Source organism: Anneissia japonica, unplaced genomic scaffold (assembly GCF_011630105.1).
Source record: "Anneissia japonica isolate Jap-2015-1 unplaced genomic scaffold, ASM1163010v1 scaffold287752_len1182401_cov188, whole genome shotgun sequence".
Taxonomy (NCBI): domain Eukaryota; kingdom Metazoa; phylum Echinodermata; class Crinoidea; order Comatulida; family Comatulidae; genus Anneissia; species Anneissia japonica.
Window position 1 is genome coordinate 501,838 of NW_022687544.1, and position 16,236 is coordinate 518,073.

Consider the following 16,236-nt stretch of genomic DNA (forward strand, 5'->3'; position numbering starts at 1 on the left):
ACTGGATTTCATTTATATGATAGGTTATGGTTCAGGCTTGTTCAAGTGAAACGTTAAGCGGTTCAAACATACCATTCGTTACAGTCCAACTTTATAATATCTCCATTGTCCATGAATTTGCCATCGTACTCGCATCGACATTCACTCAATGGTATACACTGGTCGCCTTGGCGTACTAGACCATCTTTACAGCTGCATCCTGCTAGGCAAACACCTACACTAGTACACACTGCATTTGGGTTCTCACATGTCGCTTGGCATGAACCGCCACATTCACTGTATTCCATGTTTGGACCACATTCTTCACCTGGAATGGCAAGCGTACAGATTATAGACATTCCAAGTTGGTTCATTGAACACTAGGACTACGCCAACAAAAAGTTAAAAAAAAAAAAACATTAAAAATATATTATACTATAGTATAATATATTTATGGCAATCAATTAAGCTTTAATGGCGGATCCAAGAATTCATAAAAGAGGGACCACAGGTTGTTAGGGCGAGGTACAAAATTGTATGCTCATGGCACCTCTAGGTGACCGGAAATGGTACTCTCAGACATAGCCTAAATTTAAATGTTACTCGATCCCTACCCTGCCCGCATTGCATGCTTGTTTTAAATGAGAGGGCAGACTTTATTTCTCTTAAAATACTGCATCTCACTCTGTTCTCTAAGTACCTTATTTATTTCATGATTTGCCTCGCATTGCTTCGCTTATTATATTGACACTTTGTTTTTGATAATGCATATGATTGGCCTAATTACAATTTGAAGTGTTTCCTGAATGACCTCCGACAGTAGTCATAGCACTGCCAGTGCCAAGGGTTTGATAGCTATAGCATACCGATAGGATATTTCTTTACACATTGAATAATTGTCTTACATACCGGATCAGTATCTTCAACAATTTATATTATTAGCTTCAATTAAATTTGAGAACGAGATAAAATTGTTTTTACTAATTCAACAATATCCTCTTCATTACGCCAAGAAAAAAAAATAGTTTGTTTGCCCTCATCCACCCACCCCTAACTCACTGGGAAAAAATAGGGGAGAAAAAACTTTTTAAAAAAAGTTTTTCTTTTTAGCTCTTCTTAACAAATTTTTTTAAAAACGTAGCCAGGATTTTGAAAGGAGGAGTCGTTATGTGAGTACGTAGACCCCTGGGGTCCAGGGTCGAAGCCCCCTGGAATGTAGCGCGCTCTGAAGGTTTTTAGGACTGCTTTGAGATGATAAAGTGAAAATTACAATAAACGCATCATAAATAATATTAGTAAGCCTAATAATAATTATATAAAATTCAACAGTGGTGGATCCAGGAAGTGACCTAGTGAGAAACTTTTACAAATCGAGGAACCACCCACCTTAGCCCCACCATGCATGGTTGGGGCTGAGGTAAAAAAACATATGATTAGGCAGGGGCGGATCCAGAGATGTCCAAAACGGGGGCCGAAAGGGTTGGCCGAAATTTGGGCCGATCGAGACAACAATGCCCTAGGAAATTTTTGTGTTTTAGACGCCGGAAAATAACATTTGAGGCGTTGTGGGCTATCATTTTTTTCTTTTTTTTTTCGCCCCCCCCCCCCCTAAATCCGCCTCTGTTAGGGCACCTCTAAGATGGCTGGAAATTACACTCACAGACTTAAATCTGGATGGGTGGGGGGAGCCTATATTTTTTTTTTCAATTAAACAAATTTAGGGGAGAGGGGGCCTTGAATCTACCACTGCTCAAAACACTAATCATAATCACGAAAAATGGGCATGTAAAACCAGATCACAAATCTGGTGCAAATTTATGCATTTTTGCCTCATCTGCAGTCACTAAGACATGCTCTGAGTCAGGTGTCGACTAGATGGAGATTGATGTCTTAACCAGAAAGGGCACAATCTGTTTTTAAAGGTGGGGGAGGACATTTCGTGAGTCGACACCCACCTCAGACGGTTGGGGCTGAGGTGCAAAAATTTTAGGGAATATTACCGCTAGATGACCAGACAATTTTAGTAAAATTCATCATTACATCACCATTATATATACTCAAAATGAAGCGCCAACAAATTTCTCATGATCTTTTATCAGGGATGCACTTTACATACTACAAAGCCGTGACTTCACAACCACCTCAGGCCCACCATAGTTGGGGCTGAGGTGAGAAAATTTGAGGAATAGTAGCTGTGATGGCCGGAATCATATAGTAAAATTCATCATCATTATATAGGCCTAGTCAAAATGAAGCGACAACAAATTTCTCATGATCTTTTATCAGGGATCTACTTAATATCAAGGACAACTTAGGCCTAACTATGTACTTAATAAGCTTTAACTATACTATAATAATTGTGATCAACAAATTACAACTTACTTTTTCGCCTTTAGCACAGTTTTCTTCACTTTTTAATAATATTATCTATTATTACCATCGTCATCATTATAATTATTATTAATATTATTACTAGGCCTACTAGTAGTACTGCAGTATTAAAACAAAACTTTAAAGAGTTTGCAAAAGGATAAAAACCAAACTGAACCATACAATATCACATTTCTGTATCTGAAAAGCCTGGCCTGGTATTTATGGATTCAGATTTTTTTAAAATCACGCTTAGGCCTATGTGTTTAGTAGGCCTATGTATAACGTGTGCTGATGCATATTTACATCGGCTTCAATTAAATTTGAGAACGAGATAAAATTGTTTTCACTAATTCAATAATATCCTCTTTATTTTCACAACCTGAAATTGGCTGACAGTGCAATTTAATAAATGTAATAAAAAATTATGTTAATTAGTGAAAATCAATCATCTAAATCTGATATTACTACAGTAATTAATTATTTATAATGATGTTAAACAGTTTGTTCTTATTGAAATTTTATCAAATTTGTGTTCTATTTACCATTCGACCTTATTTCGACTTCAGCACTTTCATCACCAGCTTGATAATTATCGTGATCCTAGAAAGACGAAAATTGAAATACAAAACAAAAATATAAGTCTATTCATATTCAACATATTTAAAATGCTCCGAAACTATAGATAATACCACGACACTAGATCCATGTCTTTAACACATACATTACTGGAAAAGCGTTGCTGTAACGTATATAGAAACCCGGGTTGACTATATTAGGTCTTTATAGTGTATTCATCATTTTTCCAACATTAATACATACAAAATGTTTGTCCTATCATAAAAATAAAATTTCATATTAAAAATATTCGAAGAACAGTTGCTGACATATGCTATTTAATCACAGGTTAAATTTTTTTTAAATATTTCTCTCATGTATTATAGACCTTAAAAAGTTAATACAGTAGTTTAAATTAGTTAAAGATGTACTGTCTCATTACAAATACTACATAAATCATAAAAATTACTTTTTAAACTAACATTTTGAAAAAAACAAAAATTATCAACTTCAACAAAGAAATTAAGGTATTTAAAAGTGTTTAAGCATAATTTTAAAGCGAAAAATTATAGAAACACTGGAAGTGCTTTTACATCCAGTATTAAAATCATAACCCGTATTTTTTATTTAGTAATTTCTATGCTTCAGTTAATAATTAGTATACCACTGCAAAGTAATCAAGTTAATTTCAAAATTATTATTATTTTTAAAATGATTTTATGATTATTGTATTTTAAAGACTTCAAAGCATAGTGTTTAACTTTCGTGTTTTGAATTTCAACTCACAAAATAATTGTGTTCGACTTCAAGAAAAAAAAAAGCTTTAATTAAGGAAATTACATAGACAGAAAAGTTTTCTAGATAGGCCTATATAAAGCGTTGATGACTTATTTCAAGCTATATTATTGTACATACTTATGATTAAAAAAATATATATTATTCTTAAATTAATACCAGAGCTATATTAAATACTTTCTGAACATTTCAAAATGAAATTTTATTATCGAATTATAATACTCACTTTTCCCGTAAACCAGTTCAAAATGAACGCAGATGAGGATGTACGTAGTGCTAGCAGGAGAAAAAGTTTGATAAGGTGCCGGGACGCGCCTTGCCGGGACGCGACCATTGTGGATCTGTACGGTAATCCTGAGAGACACTGTTTGAAAATCCCAAACTATCGCCCTTTATATTAGTCTCGAAGGACATTTTGGTAGGTTCTGGACCCTGGCAAATAATTCCAGATTTCCTGGTGTGGTATTAGAGTCATCCTTGTCTACATCCTTGGTCAGTAGTCCTTGTCCTGATCTGAGAAATGACTTCAATAAAATAAGAAATATCGGACCATTTTATCGAACGTCACTACCCATTTTAAATGGATCACACCTACACAACATTGAATTAAGTTAACGAATTAATTATAATAACGTAATAGAATACCTCTTTATTATTGTTTATCATTTAAAAAAGCTAAAGGTATTATTTTCATGTTCATTTTAATATGTAATTTAAAAATTGAACGTACAAATATTAAATGTTACATTGTTATCAACCTGTAAGTTGTGAATTTTGTGTTTATTTTATTTTATAGACTTGGATGGTGATTCATCATTCCTGATGGTCACATAACTAATGTCGAAATTTTGAATCCCCTACACGACACGATGGCGTGCATTTCGATACTTGCAGTAGGCCTATGTACTATGCTATCTTATTTGGATGGTAATCAATTTAAGTATTAAGTAGTAATAATAACCTTGACCTTTGATATCGTCACCCCAAAAATTAATCCCTTCTTCCTTAGACTGAATACCCTTCACAAAATGTTGTGCTGGTTGATTTATTAGTTTTGCCTAAGCCTGCTAACAGACACAGACAGTCAAACGGCAATGAATTCATAAATCCGCAACAAAAAAAAAACAAAAAAAACAAAAAAAAAAACAACTAATTAAACCTATTTTTCTGATTATTCGTAAATATAAGAAGAATTTCATATAATATAACTGTTTAGAATTAGTATAAATTTAATAATTCGACAATTGAAAATGTGTTTCTGAAATATTAAATGATATAATTGCTTGGTTTTAGATAATAAAATCGTTTTACCAGAGTACCGAAACTGTAGAATTTCAATAATTGAGATTAATAAGCTCTGTAATCTTGAAATAATAGTATTAAATAAGTCAAATTATCTTATTGTTTCTCATTTATTTGTTCTCTGTGGAATTCTGTAAAGAAAATCATGTAGTGTTAAATGCGTATGCATCTTAACCATCTTATTGTGAAATGAAATAAAACGATTGGCTTAATCGAAGACATGTGTGCACATTTTGATCACTTTGGTTTTCGGGTAGGACAATCGTTATTAACATTCATTTTTTTTTACATTATTATTTCAATCTGTAAATTTGAGTAAGAAAAAATGTAGATGATAACATTTTGGATACAGATTAGCGTATATCATTATTATTTAATTCAATTAAGTTTCTAAAAGGCCTAATTAAACGGTAAATATATCACTAGAATATTACTCGATAATGAACATATTCTGTTTATATTGTACTTATACACATTTGTACATAAGTTTATTAACTTTGGAAATTAAGTGCATAAAAGTAACTTAATGGGCGATGGATTGATGATTTGATTTTTAAATGTAGCATTTCATTCAAACAATATAATTTTACTTCAACCAACCCATGACAATGGTGGATGGATGAATAAACGGATTTATATCTGTATTCATTATAATAATGTTTTCCTGATAATTGAAAAATACTTATTTGTTTTTATATAGTTTTATTGGGCATATACGGTAGCAGCTTAGCTCAGTCGGCTAATCTGGTGGTAGCCACTGTGTGTGCGCTAAACCGTGGAGATCTCTAAGTCCCCGGTTCAATTATCATCGCTGCCTCTCCTCGTGTTTTAGCTGAGGGCTGAAATACAAGTTACAAAAGCGCACCGTCTTTTGTGTGAGACGTTTAAGCCGTTAGTCCCGTGTGCATTAATGACCCGTGTGCATTAATGACCCATGTGCACGTTAAAGAACGCAGTACACTCTTCGGAAAAGAGTAGGGGATTGTCTCACAGTGTACTGCCCAATCACCATTAGAACGACCCACTGGAAATAAGTCTTCTTCTAGACTTTCGTGGGTTATCCTTGGTATTTACACATAATAAATCCAATCCAGCATTTTATTATTACAAAATATAAATATTCTCGAAAATGCTAGTATCATTAAGCAATGCTGGATATAGCATCATGGTATTCAGGAACAATAAGCTCAAATCAAAACTTTAAACTACCCAAAACAAGGTAGTACGGTAAGATTTATCGAACCTTCTTGTTCAACCTCCGTTATCTAAACTTGGAATTTTAAGTGTATGTGATCGAGGTAAATTCATGAGATTTGTCATACTTTCATTTTTCCCCATAATTACTAGTCTTTCTTATTTGATCACTTCATCGCTTAAATAATTACTTTTATATATAATGTTAGAGTCCCTCTTGCCACGTCATATGTCTCTATAATAGTTTTTTTCTATTGTGCAATAATACATTAGAACGCACTTTCTATTAAAGTTAAAGAGTGCAATATTTTAATTTACAATGCTTACCGAATAATCTCCACTTTTTCTCATTTTTTTTCTCTTTGCGATTCCACTCCCCTTTCTATGTTTTTCATTATGTACCGGTACCCGTTGATTGTAGACCCAATTGGAAACAATTGATTTCGCTTTCACTGGGCTATCTTAGCTTCGTCTGTGTCTTTGGTTTTTTGTCTTTAACTCTTTTGTCTTTCTAACTATTTTTTATTATTAAAATTCATTCATTATTCAAATTTAATTATTGTTCTTGAATTGTAAATAAATTTATAGAATCTTTAGGATTACCAATAATTGGTGTGGTAATTTCACATATGCTTGATCTTTTTATAGCTTTTAAGATGTCTTAATCGTTTAAAAATGTTTCATTGTATCTCTGTTTATCGTCAAATAAATTCAATCAATCAATCATATACAGTATGATACACGTGAGAGTGGTCAATAAGTGTCTGAATTAATGTTTGATTGGAGACGACAGCACAACGTGTTCCAGCTAGTCAATTCTGCGGTTAGTTGTTTAGTCCTATAATAGAGCCTGGATTTGTTTTCCACATGCTAACCCACTCAATGTGACAAATATAATCTAAATAACGTTCATAGTTCTATTGAATTCAACCTTGGTGTTTGTAGGAAATTAATATCAGAGATGTGTACTTTGTTGAATTTCTTTGTCTCTACATCAAAGTTTTATATTTATACGGTTACTTTTGGTTCACCTCTGAACCTTTGGTTTTTATAAACAGCATGTTTACGAGCTGTTTTTTAATTACTATTCTGGTCTTTGTCTGAACTAACAATTTCTTCGTTACTAATCAATCTCACGGTATAAGCATAAATTACCGTAACTAACTTAATATCTTTTAAAAGACCATGAATAAATTTATCCGACAGAGAAAAACCTTTTTACCAAAGGTCAAAATGAATGAAAATAACTTGTAAGTTGCCAAAATACGTGTATTATTTTAGCCGTTAAAAATAGGAAAATAGATTTTATAGTATGATCATTCGTGCCAAAGCATGTACACTAAAATACTTAACTTTCTTTGTGTCAAGTCTTGGTTTTAATTCCAAACCTTCTCTTTCAACTGCTGCAGCAGGCAGTGGCAGATTCAAGGAGGCCAATCCGCACCCCCTCCCATAGATTGTTCAATTTTTTTTATATATAGAGATAATTATAAAGAAAATCATATTCAAATTTTAAGTCTGAGCTTCCGGTCATCTAGAGGTTCCATAATCACAAATGGTCTTACCTCAGCCCCAACCGAGGTGATATAGATCCTCCATCTGTGAAAGTACCACTCGGGCACCCCCCCCCCCCCATGTTGAAGTCCTATACCTAGATCAGCCACTGGTAGCATTTTGATATTATTTGTTGAAATACAGAGCAAAGGTAGGCTAAGTTTTGTTGCGGTCCACTAAGTGTGTGGCCTGTCTACAATCTTAGTTTAGAAAACACCTTGCTGTTACATTCCAATTGTCTAAAAAGTAAAAGCTGAGCATGAATGACATGGAAACTTTAAATTTTCAACATGAAACGTTTGTGTGCAGCCCTCAGTAACCAAACATTCACAATGGTCCTCCTACTTATTATATGCCAAAAATAAAGTATAGTAAAAAGCATAGTAATAAATGTTGGCGAGAAATAATGTGGATGATTAAAGCTGCAGGACAGCAATGGTGCGCACACTTACCCAACGTGACGGACGTGGAGTGAATAGGCCTATATCTGATAATAACGTGTCGGGCGAATGATTTTAGGTCTAGAATCTTATAATTTGTAAAAATTACAAGGGATTTTTTTCCCCAGGTGAATTGTGTTCAGCTCTCTGACAGGGGAGGGCCTCTTTCCGGTGTAGGTGGGGGTAGGGGACTGGAGCCACCACTGCTAAAGTACTGTACAGTACAAATTACTCGTTTTGTTTTACCGTTTAATACATAAAGGTAAGGGAAGTAATGGAAACCATAAAAGTATACCGACAGATTTCATAATATGGATTTGATCCAGAAGCTTACAATAGATATGTAAACATGATCACAAGTTAAACGGTCACATCCTTTTTGCATCAATGTACCTTGTTTAGGTCAACGTGTTAAATATGTCACTCAAATAGTGGACAATTCTGAAGCACGACTAATGGAGCCACAAATAGTCTTAATATGTTTTGTGAAGGTTAAAACATTGTCTCAATAAATGTATATTGTTTTGACTATTATTTTGAGGTCTCTAATAGGTATTAAAAGTGATAAAAATGTGTCATGCTCAAACATGACAAATGGAGACAGAATTGATGAAAGCATTAATATTAGTTCACCCAAGGAGGTACTATTCTATACCTCCTTGGTTCAACGTACACGTAACTGGTTTTGAAGATTATACTTAAAAGCAATGATATTAAAAGTGATAAAATATGTATCATGTTCAAACACATCAAATATATCCCAAAATCGAATATATTTTATAAAGTTTAACATTGGTCAAATGTAAATGTACATTCCTTGGTTTTGAAGATTATACTTAGGGCAGGGAGGCATAAAGCTTATGGCCTTTACTAAAAGTGATAAAATTGGAAGAAACTATCAAAGCACCTACAAATCCGCGGTCATTTTATTCTTATTGGCAAAATGCACGATTCGTCACTGTTCTGCTTTGTGTGTATCCACAAACACAACCAAAATAAGGGCACAAGGTAAACATCATTTGGTTCAAGATATCAACTTCAAGGTTGAAGGCATGTTATCATCGTCTTTATTGTGCGAGAATCTCTAAATTGCTTAAATTCTACCCTACAAAAGAATATTTCTCGATTGAAAGTAACTATTTATTTGTTATACAAAACATGATGTATTAATATGTTTTTATAATATTTTTTAATGTAATTTGATATTCCTGATTTTTTAATTAGAAAGTCGTTTATGCTTTAGACGCACATAGCCTATGTGAAGCAATTTTTATATTCTCCATGGGTTTGATTAATTTTCAAATAAGCAATACACCCGTTGATTGCAATATCATGGTCTATAATGTAAGCGCGCTTGTTCGGCGGTGATGGACAAGTCTGGTAATAAAATAAGAACACAATTTGAACTGAGAGGAAACAGAAGAATAAGATATAGTCAATTTATTTGTTATACAAAACATGATGTATTAATATATGTTTTTATAATATTTTTTAATGTAATTTGATATTCCTGATTTTTTAATTAGAAAGTCGTTTATGCTTTAGACGCACATAGCCTATGCTGTCTCTTATACACATCTAGATGTGTATAAGAGACAGATTCTGCGGTTAGTTGTTAGAGACAGGTGTATATGTCTGTATTATTGTATATATAAGTCTATATTTAAAGTTTTGGCCCATTGTCCTTAATTTTTTCCGGAATATTTCCCCTTACACAACTAGGTATATCCGTAGCCAATATTGTACTATTATTAATTTCTGCAAGTGAATGGAAGATAATTACTATTTAAACCGCCCAACTCTTTATGGAATATAAACACATGCTTATACGATTATAAGTGAAGTAGATTTGTATAGGTATACGTTGAAAATGGCTTAAACATGAGTTAAAACTTTTGATGAGTCGCTGCATCAAGGTCAATAGGACTACTACGAATAGGTTCCTGAACTTTCGTTGAAATTATCCCAGATTTAGTCTGGATAATTCGAAAACAATATAATTATATTCTTTGATGCAGCTAGTTGATGGGATGTGAAGCAGAATAATTTTGTATAATACTTAATCGTAAAACGTCAGTTATATTCACGAAATCAATTCGCGAATAATGAGCCATATTTAAAAGTTTAATATCGGCGTAGTTCTATGTCAACTCCTCTGCAAGAACAGTAGAATCACATTACGAACAAATTTATGCACTAAAACTCCACTCAGCCATTGGCTAAACAAAATAATGAAAATAGAAACTCATACCACATTCGTCACTCATCAGTATACGTACTTCTCTTTTTATCTACGGATTTCAACAGAATTGAACAACTTACAAGAAAAATACCATATGTATTCGAATAAATGCCCCCTTTTGCATAAACTCACTGAGGCTGGAATTGCTTAAAAATTAAGAACAAAATAAGAACAAATTGAGACTGAGGTAAAAATGTCAAATGAGGTTTTTATGTTTTTTTTAAATACAAAACCCCAAAAAATATATCTACCTTATGTGCAGTAGATGTGACTATTTACTATAATACAGTACAGTAGGTGTACCTGTCATTTTTGGGGCCATTTTTACCTGGGCCTTTTTTTCAGGGGCCACTTTTTTTTCGGGGCCATTTTTACCTACATTGCAGTACATAAGTATACTTCTGTACAAAAATAATTTTTTATGTTTGAAAAGTGTGTAAAATAAGAACAAAATAAGAACATTTTGAGCCTGAAATAAAAAAATAAAAAAATAAGAACACTGAGACTGTGCAAATTTCACTGGTTCTTATAAAACAAAAAGTGTATTTTATTTTAGCTGGCATGCTGAAATGCAAGTTTGATTAGCACATCGCCTTTCGGATGAGACGTTTAAGCCGCTAGTCTCGTATGCCATACGTCCCATCAGCCCGTTAAAAAACTCAGTAGGGCCTACACTCATCGGAAAACAGAAATTACGGTACCGGTATCACAATTGTACAGCCTAATCAACACCAGAACTACTCCCCCTGGATTTAGGTCAATGGATTTTCGTGGGATTAACACTGAAGAAATCAAAATGGGCTTTTAGTGCTATAATGATACGGAAGGTGAGGTGCAGTGTAGCTACGGGAAATGCAGCCAGTGCAAAGAACTAGGGCCCAGGGCTATTAGGAGCCCTTTCATAAATAGACCTAAAAAATATTTAAAAATAATTTCCAACTTAATATTGAAGAGAAAAAAAACGACCAGTGGGCCCTTAATAATAGGCCTATTCGGTTTTTAAAGGAGTAGGCCTAATTATGGATTACTGTGTTGTATTCAATTAAGTGGTGTATTCAACTTGGGGCCCCAACCTGCCCAACCCCCTATCTTTTCCAAATTATATAAATGGGGAAAAACAGGAAAATATATTCATTTAATATTTTAAGTCTGAGAGTGCCCTTTCCGGCTATGTAGAGGTCCTATAATCATAACTTTTCTTACCTCTATTGGCGTATCTATCTATCTATCTATCCCGGTCGCTCCCACCCCCTCCCCACGCCAAAAATCACGGTCAATTAGTTAAAAATCACCTTATTTTTCGAGACTGATCATCGAGACCCCACTTCACCTTCGCTCCCCACCCCCATCAACACCCCAACTTCAAGATACGCCACTGCTTTCCTCATCCCCAAACATGGGGATGAGGTGGTCTTCATCCTTCACTTGTGAAAATCCCTCCCTGGCCCCTCCATTTTGAATTCCCTGATCCGCCACGTGCAATTTTTTAATTTTACGTGCCATCAATTTTCCTGATTAGTTTTTAGAACAGTTGCTAAGACCGAATATGTCCCTCATAAAATAGTTATTAATCCGATTATTATAGTATTTATTACTAACCTGGGCCTTCAGGTGTAGGGTTAAAAGAAGCAATTCTTACGGTGAATTTTCTGAGAATTTTAGGAAATTCCCCTATCACATTAAAGGGCCCACAATTAATCTTACACTGGGGCCCCTTTGCACCTAGCTACGCCGCTGGTGAGGTGTCTCAAAATATCAACATTAATCTTTAGCTTTCTGATCTTTTCGAAAACCTTTCTTATGATATTTTTCACGAAAATCATAATGAAAATATATTTTTCGCAAGTTGTATAAAGTATATAGTGCAATTCATGATATAGGCCTAAAGTTTATCTTTCGTTGTTATTCTATTAATTGTTAATTACAGCTGTACTCACGATTACAGACTACCGCTGCTTTTGTATTACTGGCCCATACCTCCCATCCTGTGCCTCACAGTGGCACTTCTGTTACATTCCATATTAGAAGCTGAGCTGATTATTTTATGGCCAATGTGTTAAATAAACAAGTCTCAGTGATCAAGTACGTTAAGTCAATACATATATAGATGACATATTAACAAAACCATGATAATAATGTTTGTCGTGGATTTCAGTTTTCTTTTTAAAGTGATTAGAGACTTCAATTAGGGCAGGTTAGGTGCAACCGTGGTCAACAGGTTAATCATGGCTTCCAGTAGCTTTACGCCCGGTATGGGTTACAAAGCCATCGACAATTATAAGGCTACGAACCAATCGGATGCCCTTCATTTTGAAGAAGGACAGACCATCGTAGGTTTGCACATTTCTGATGACAATAAATGGTTATATGGAGAAATCGGCAACAAAAGAGGATGGTTTCCAACTGAAAAAACTGTCAGAATTCAATCAGAGGTAACTATTATAATAACGTCTAATTCCGTAATAAGCATGCCTGCATAGCGCGAATGTGGCATTAAACTACCGGTTATTTATTTTCGTAATGTTACAGTATAATATTCCATTTGTAGATCAACGAATATCATTTTTAGCTATAAGTCTATTTATTTCTATAGAATGTTTGATATTTAATTCCGTTCCGTATCATTATGTGTTTTATATAACAATAATTCGAAATAGAGAAATAATGACAACTGAGTCTAAAAATCGAGATAACTCTTAAGGCTGAAAAAACTATTTGATTATTAGACAATTTTACAAAATACCGTATGGTTTGACAATTTAAACATATAATCAACTTATTTAAACATATAATCAACTTTTATTTTACACACACATTTGTAGGCCATCAAGATATTTGCGTGTAACGCCCTACCGATATGAATTATCGTAATTTGTGTACAGTACGTGCATTATTGTCATTTGCGTGCATAGGTTACATGCTTAATCGTGGATGTATTGAACTAAGCTCAATTGAAGCGTCGCCATAATAAGCATTATCAACTAATGTTTAAATAAATTATAGGCCTAATTATTGTGAACCGTGCTAGGCAGCACTTCTGAAACCAGCCGAAAACTCGAACACAAGCCCGAGCGTACAAAATACACATCCACACTTGAAGAAGACACTGTGCAAACGACAGTCCGTGCCCAAACTTTGAGTCCTGCTTCTGTAAAACTTACCAAAGTTTAAATATACAGTAAATATAGAATAATAAACTAGTGTTTGCTCATAATATGGCAAGACAGATAGGATAATTAAAGCAAAATAAACAAAAGCTTACACATTAACTAAGAGAGAAATAGGCCAATACAAGAGTTTAATTAATATTTTAGTAAACTTCCTCTCTGATCTTATTTTTCCATGCTCGTTTTACATACTCTTTGCAGAATTTATCAAACATTGAATTTCTGTGTATTTTATTTTTTGTTCAAGAAGGAGTTGAGGAGCCTAAAAACATAATTTAATCTATTGCCGATATACTATCAAAGGAAAATTGGTCCCATACCACATTAAACATATGTAAAGCATTTATAAGTTTAGCAAACTCTTCCAATGCCTAATCAGTAGGACAAATAAATTAAAGCTTTAAAAAAAATTACATGAGACCCCATAAAAAAATTATTAGTTTACCATTCTATCTAGGCTGGAAAGGTGATGAGAGAGGCAGGATATTTTATTTTATTTGATATTTTGCTAAAGGCAAATATCACGCTTGGGTTGTTTGCTGGTGCATTGATATTCAAGTAAAACATGATAGAGATAATACAAAACAATATCTGCTAACTATTTAATAAAAACAAAATGAAAAAAAAAAATAATAAAAACAATTAAAAAAAATAATCTTCAAAAATAATTTGTTTTTTTGTACTACAGAAGACATTTACGCGAGGGTGATAAACTAATAATTTGTTATTGGGCCTAAACCACTATTGTATTCAGATATCTAAATAATTATTTTACATCCAATGCCCTAGTTTTAGAACAAAGTTTAAATTTTGTAAAACAATCTTCAAAATCAAGTTTATCCAACGGGTATTTTTTCCGTAAGTAGAGCGTAATACGTTGAGGAAAGGTCTCTTATACACATCTAGATGTGTATAAGAGACAGGTTTTTACGCACGTTTTAAGGACTGATTTGAGAGGATAAAGTGAAAATTGCATTAGATACATCATAAATAATATTAGTAGGCCCAACAATAATTATAATGTATCAACAGTGACGGATCCAGGAATTTGAAAGAAAGGTGACCCAGGGAGGGACTTTCACAGAATGAGGTAAGAAAATTTATGATTAGGGCACCTCTAGATGGCCGGAAATTACAATCTCATACTTAAATTTGAATATATATTTTTTTTTTCTTCAAGAAAGAAAAATCTTAACCAAAATAGTCATAATCACGAAAAATGGGCATGAAAACCCAGATCACATCCTAAAAACAAATTTATGCACCATCTCCTCAGCAGTCACAAGACATAATCTGAGTCAGGTGCCGGCTCGATGCAGTTTAATGTCATACCCGCCAGCGAAGGGCGGAGGTCTGTTTTGAAAGGTGGAGGAGGAGGACATTTTGTAAGTCGACACCCACCACCATGGTTGGTGCTGAGGTGCGAAAATGTGAGGAAATAGTACTTCTAGATGGCCAGAAACGACACTTTTAATAAAATTCATTATCATCACATAACTATTAGTCCAAATGAAGGACCAAAAAAAAAAAATTCTCGTGGTCTCTTATCAGGGATTTTCGGCAACCATAGAGATGTTATTAATGTGTGTGATATACCATAGAAAACAAAGCTTAAAAACATGTCTTTGAGTACGTACTTTACATACGTCGAAGCCGTGACTTCAAAACCAACTCAACCCCACAATGGTTGGGGCTGAGGTGAGAAAATTTGAGGAAATAGTACCTCTAGATGGCCGGAAATGACACTTTTACATAGTAAAATTCATCATCATCTCATCACCATTATACAGTCAAAATGAAACGCCAACAAATTTCTCATGTACTTTTATCAGGGATCTACTTAATATCCAGGACAACTTGGCCTAACTATAATATACTATAATATTATGATCAACAAATCAAACTTTATTTTTCGCTTTTGGCACAATTTTGTTCGCATTTTAACATTATTAATATTATTATCAATTATCACTAGGCCTATCATTATCATCGTCATCATCATTATCATCATCTCCATTATTATTATTATTATTATTATTATTATTATTATTATTAGTACTAATACTATTACTACTACAAGTATAGTATTATTAAACAAAACTTTAAAGCTTGCAAAAGGATAAAAACCAAACTGAACCATACAGTATCACAATTCTGTATTTTAAAAGACACAGCAAACTTTGGTTGGTTGCATTTTTTTTTGGCTATATTTTTTAAAAATTGGAAATGATGTAGAATAAACATCTAAAAAAAAACAACCAAAAAAATTTTTTTATACGTAAGGGGGGGGGGGTTGCCAGCAGTTTCAAAATGGCCGCCATTTTTTCCTAAAATTGTCAATAATATTGTAAGTTTATGTCATTAAGATGCAGTATTCAATTGGAAATCCACTCATAAAAATGACAACAGCAGTTAACTAAATGTTGTACACATTTTGAGATATTAAAATTTCAAATGGCTGCCATTTCCATTATTTTAGCTTTTTAGCATACATATTAATATAATAATAACCGATCTGTAACTGTAAAACAAAAACGTGTGATAGAGATAGTTGTATGCAATTGCCATATGCTGTTAATGGTTATTACCATAATATATATGGGATATATATATTGAAAACATACTGATCACATCT

The 16,236-nt window shown here is 33.5% G+C and overlaps 2 protein-coding genes across 2 annotated transcripts in view; one reads left to right on the forward strand and one right to left on the reverse strand.

The window, feature by feature from the left end:
- Positions 1–4,226, reverse strand: part of LOC117120078 (mucin-5AC-like) — a 30,051-nt gene extending 25,825 nt beyond the window's left edge. The window contains exons 1-3 of the mRNA XM_033265082.1: positions 3,929–4,226; positions 2,895–2,952; positions 73–307 (exon numbers count right to left, since the gene is read on the reverse strand). Coding sequence (XP_033120973.1) covers positions 73–307; positions 2,895–2,952; positions 3,929–4,036 — 401 coding nt within the window. The 5' untranslated portion in view covers positions 4,037–4,226. The remainder of the gene's footprint in view (positions 1–72; positions 308–2,894; positions 2,953–3,928) is intronic.
- Positions 4,227–11,124: 6,898 nt separating this feature from the next.
- Positions 11,125–16,236, forward strand: part of LOC117119677 (growth arrest-specific protein 7-like) — a 27,262-nt gene continuing 22,150 nt past the window's right edge. Inside the window, exons 1-2 of the mRNA XM_033264518.1 lie at positions 11,125–11,261; positions 12,590–12,866. Of these exons, the coding sequence (XP_033120409.1) occupies positions 12,660–12,866 (207 nt within the window). The 5' untranslated portion in view covers positions 11,125–11,261; positions 12,590–12,659. The remainder of the gene's footprint in view (positions 11,262–12,589; positions 12,867–16,236) is intronic.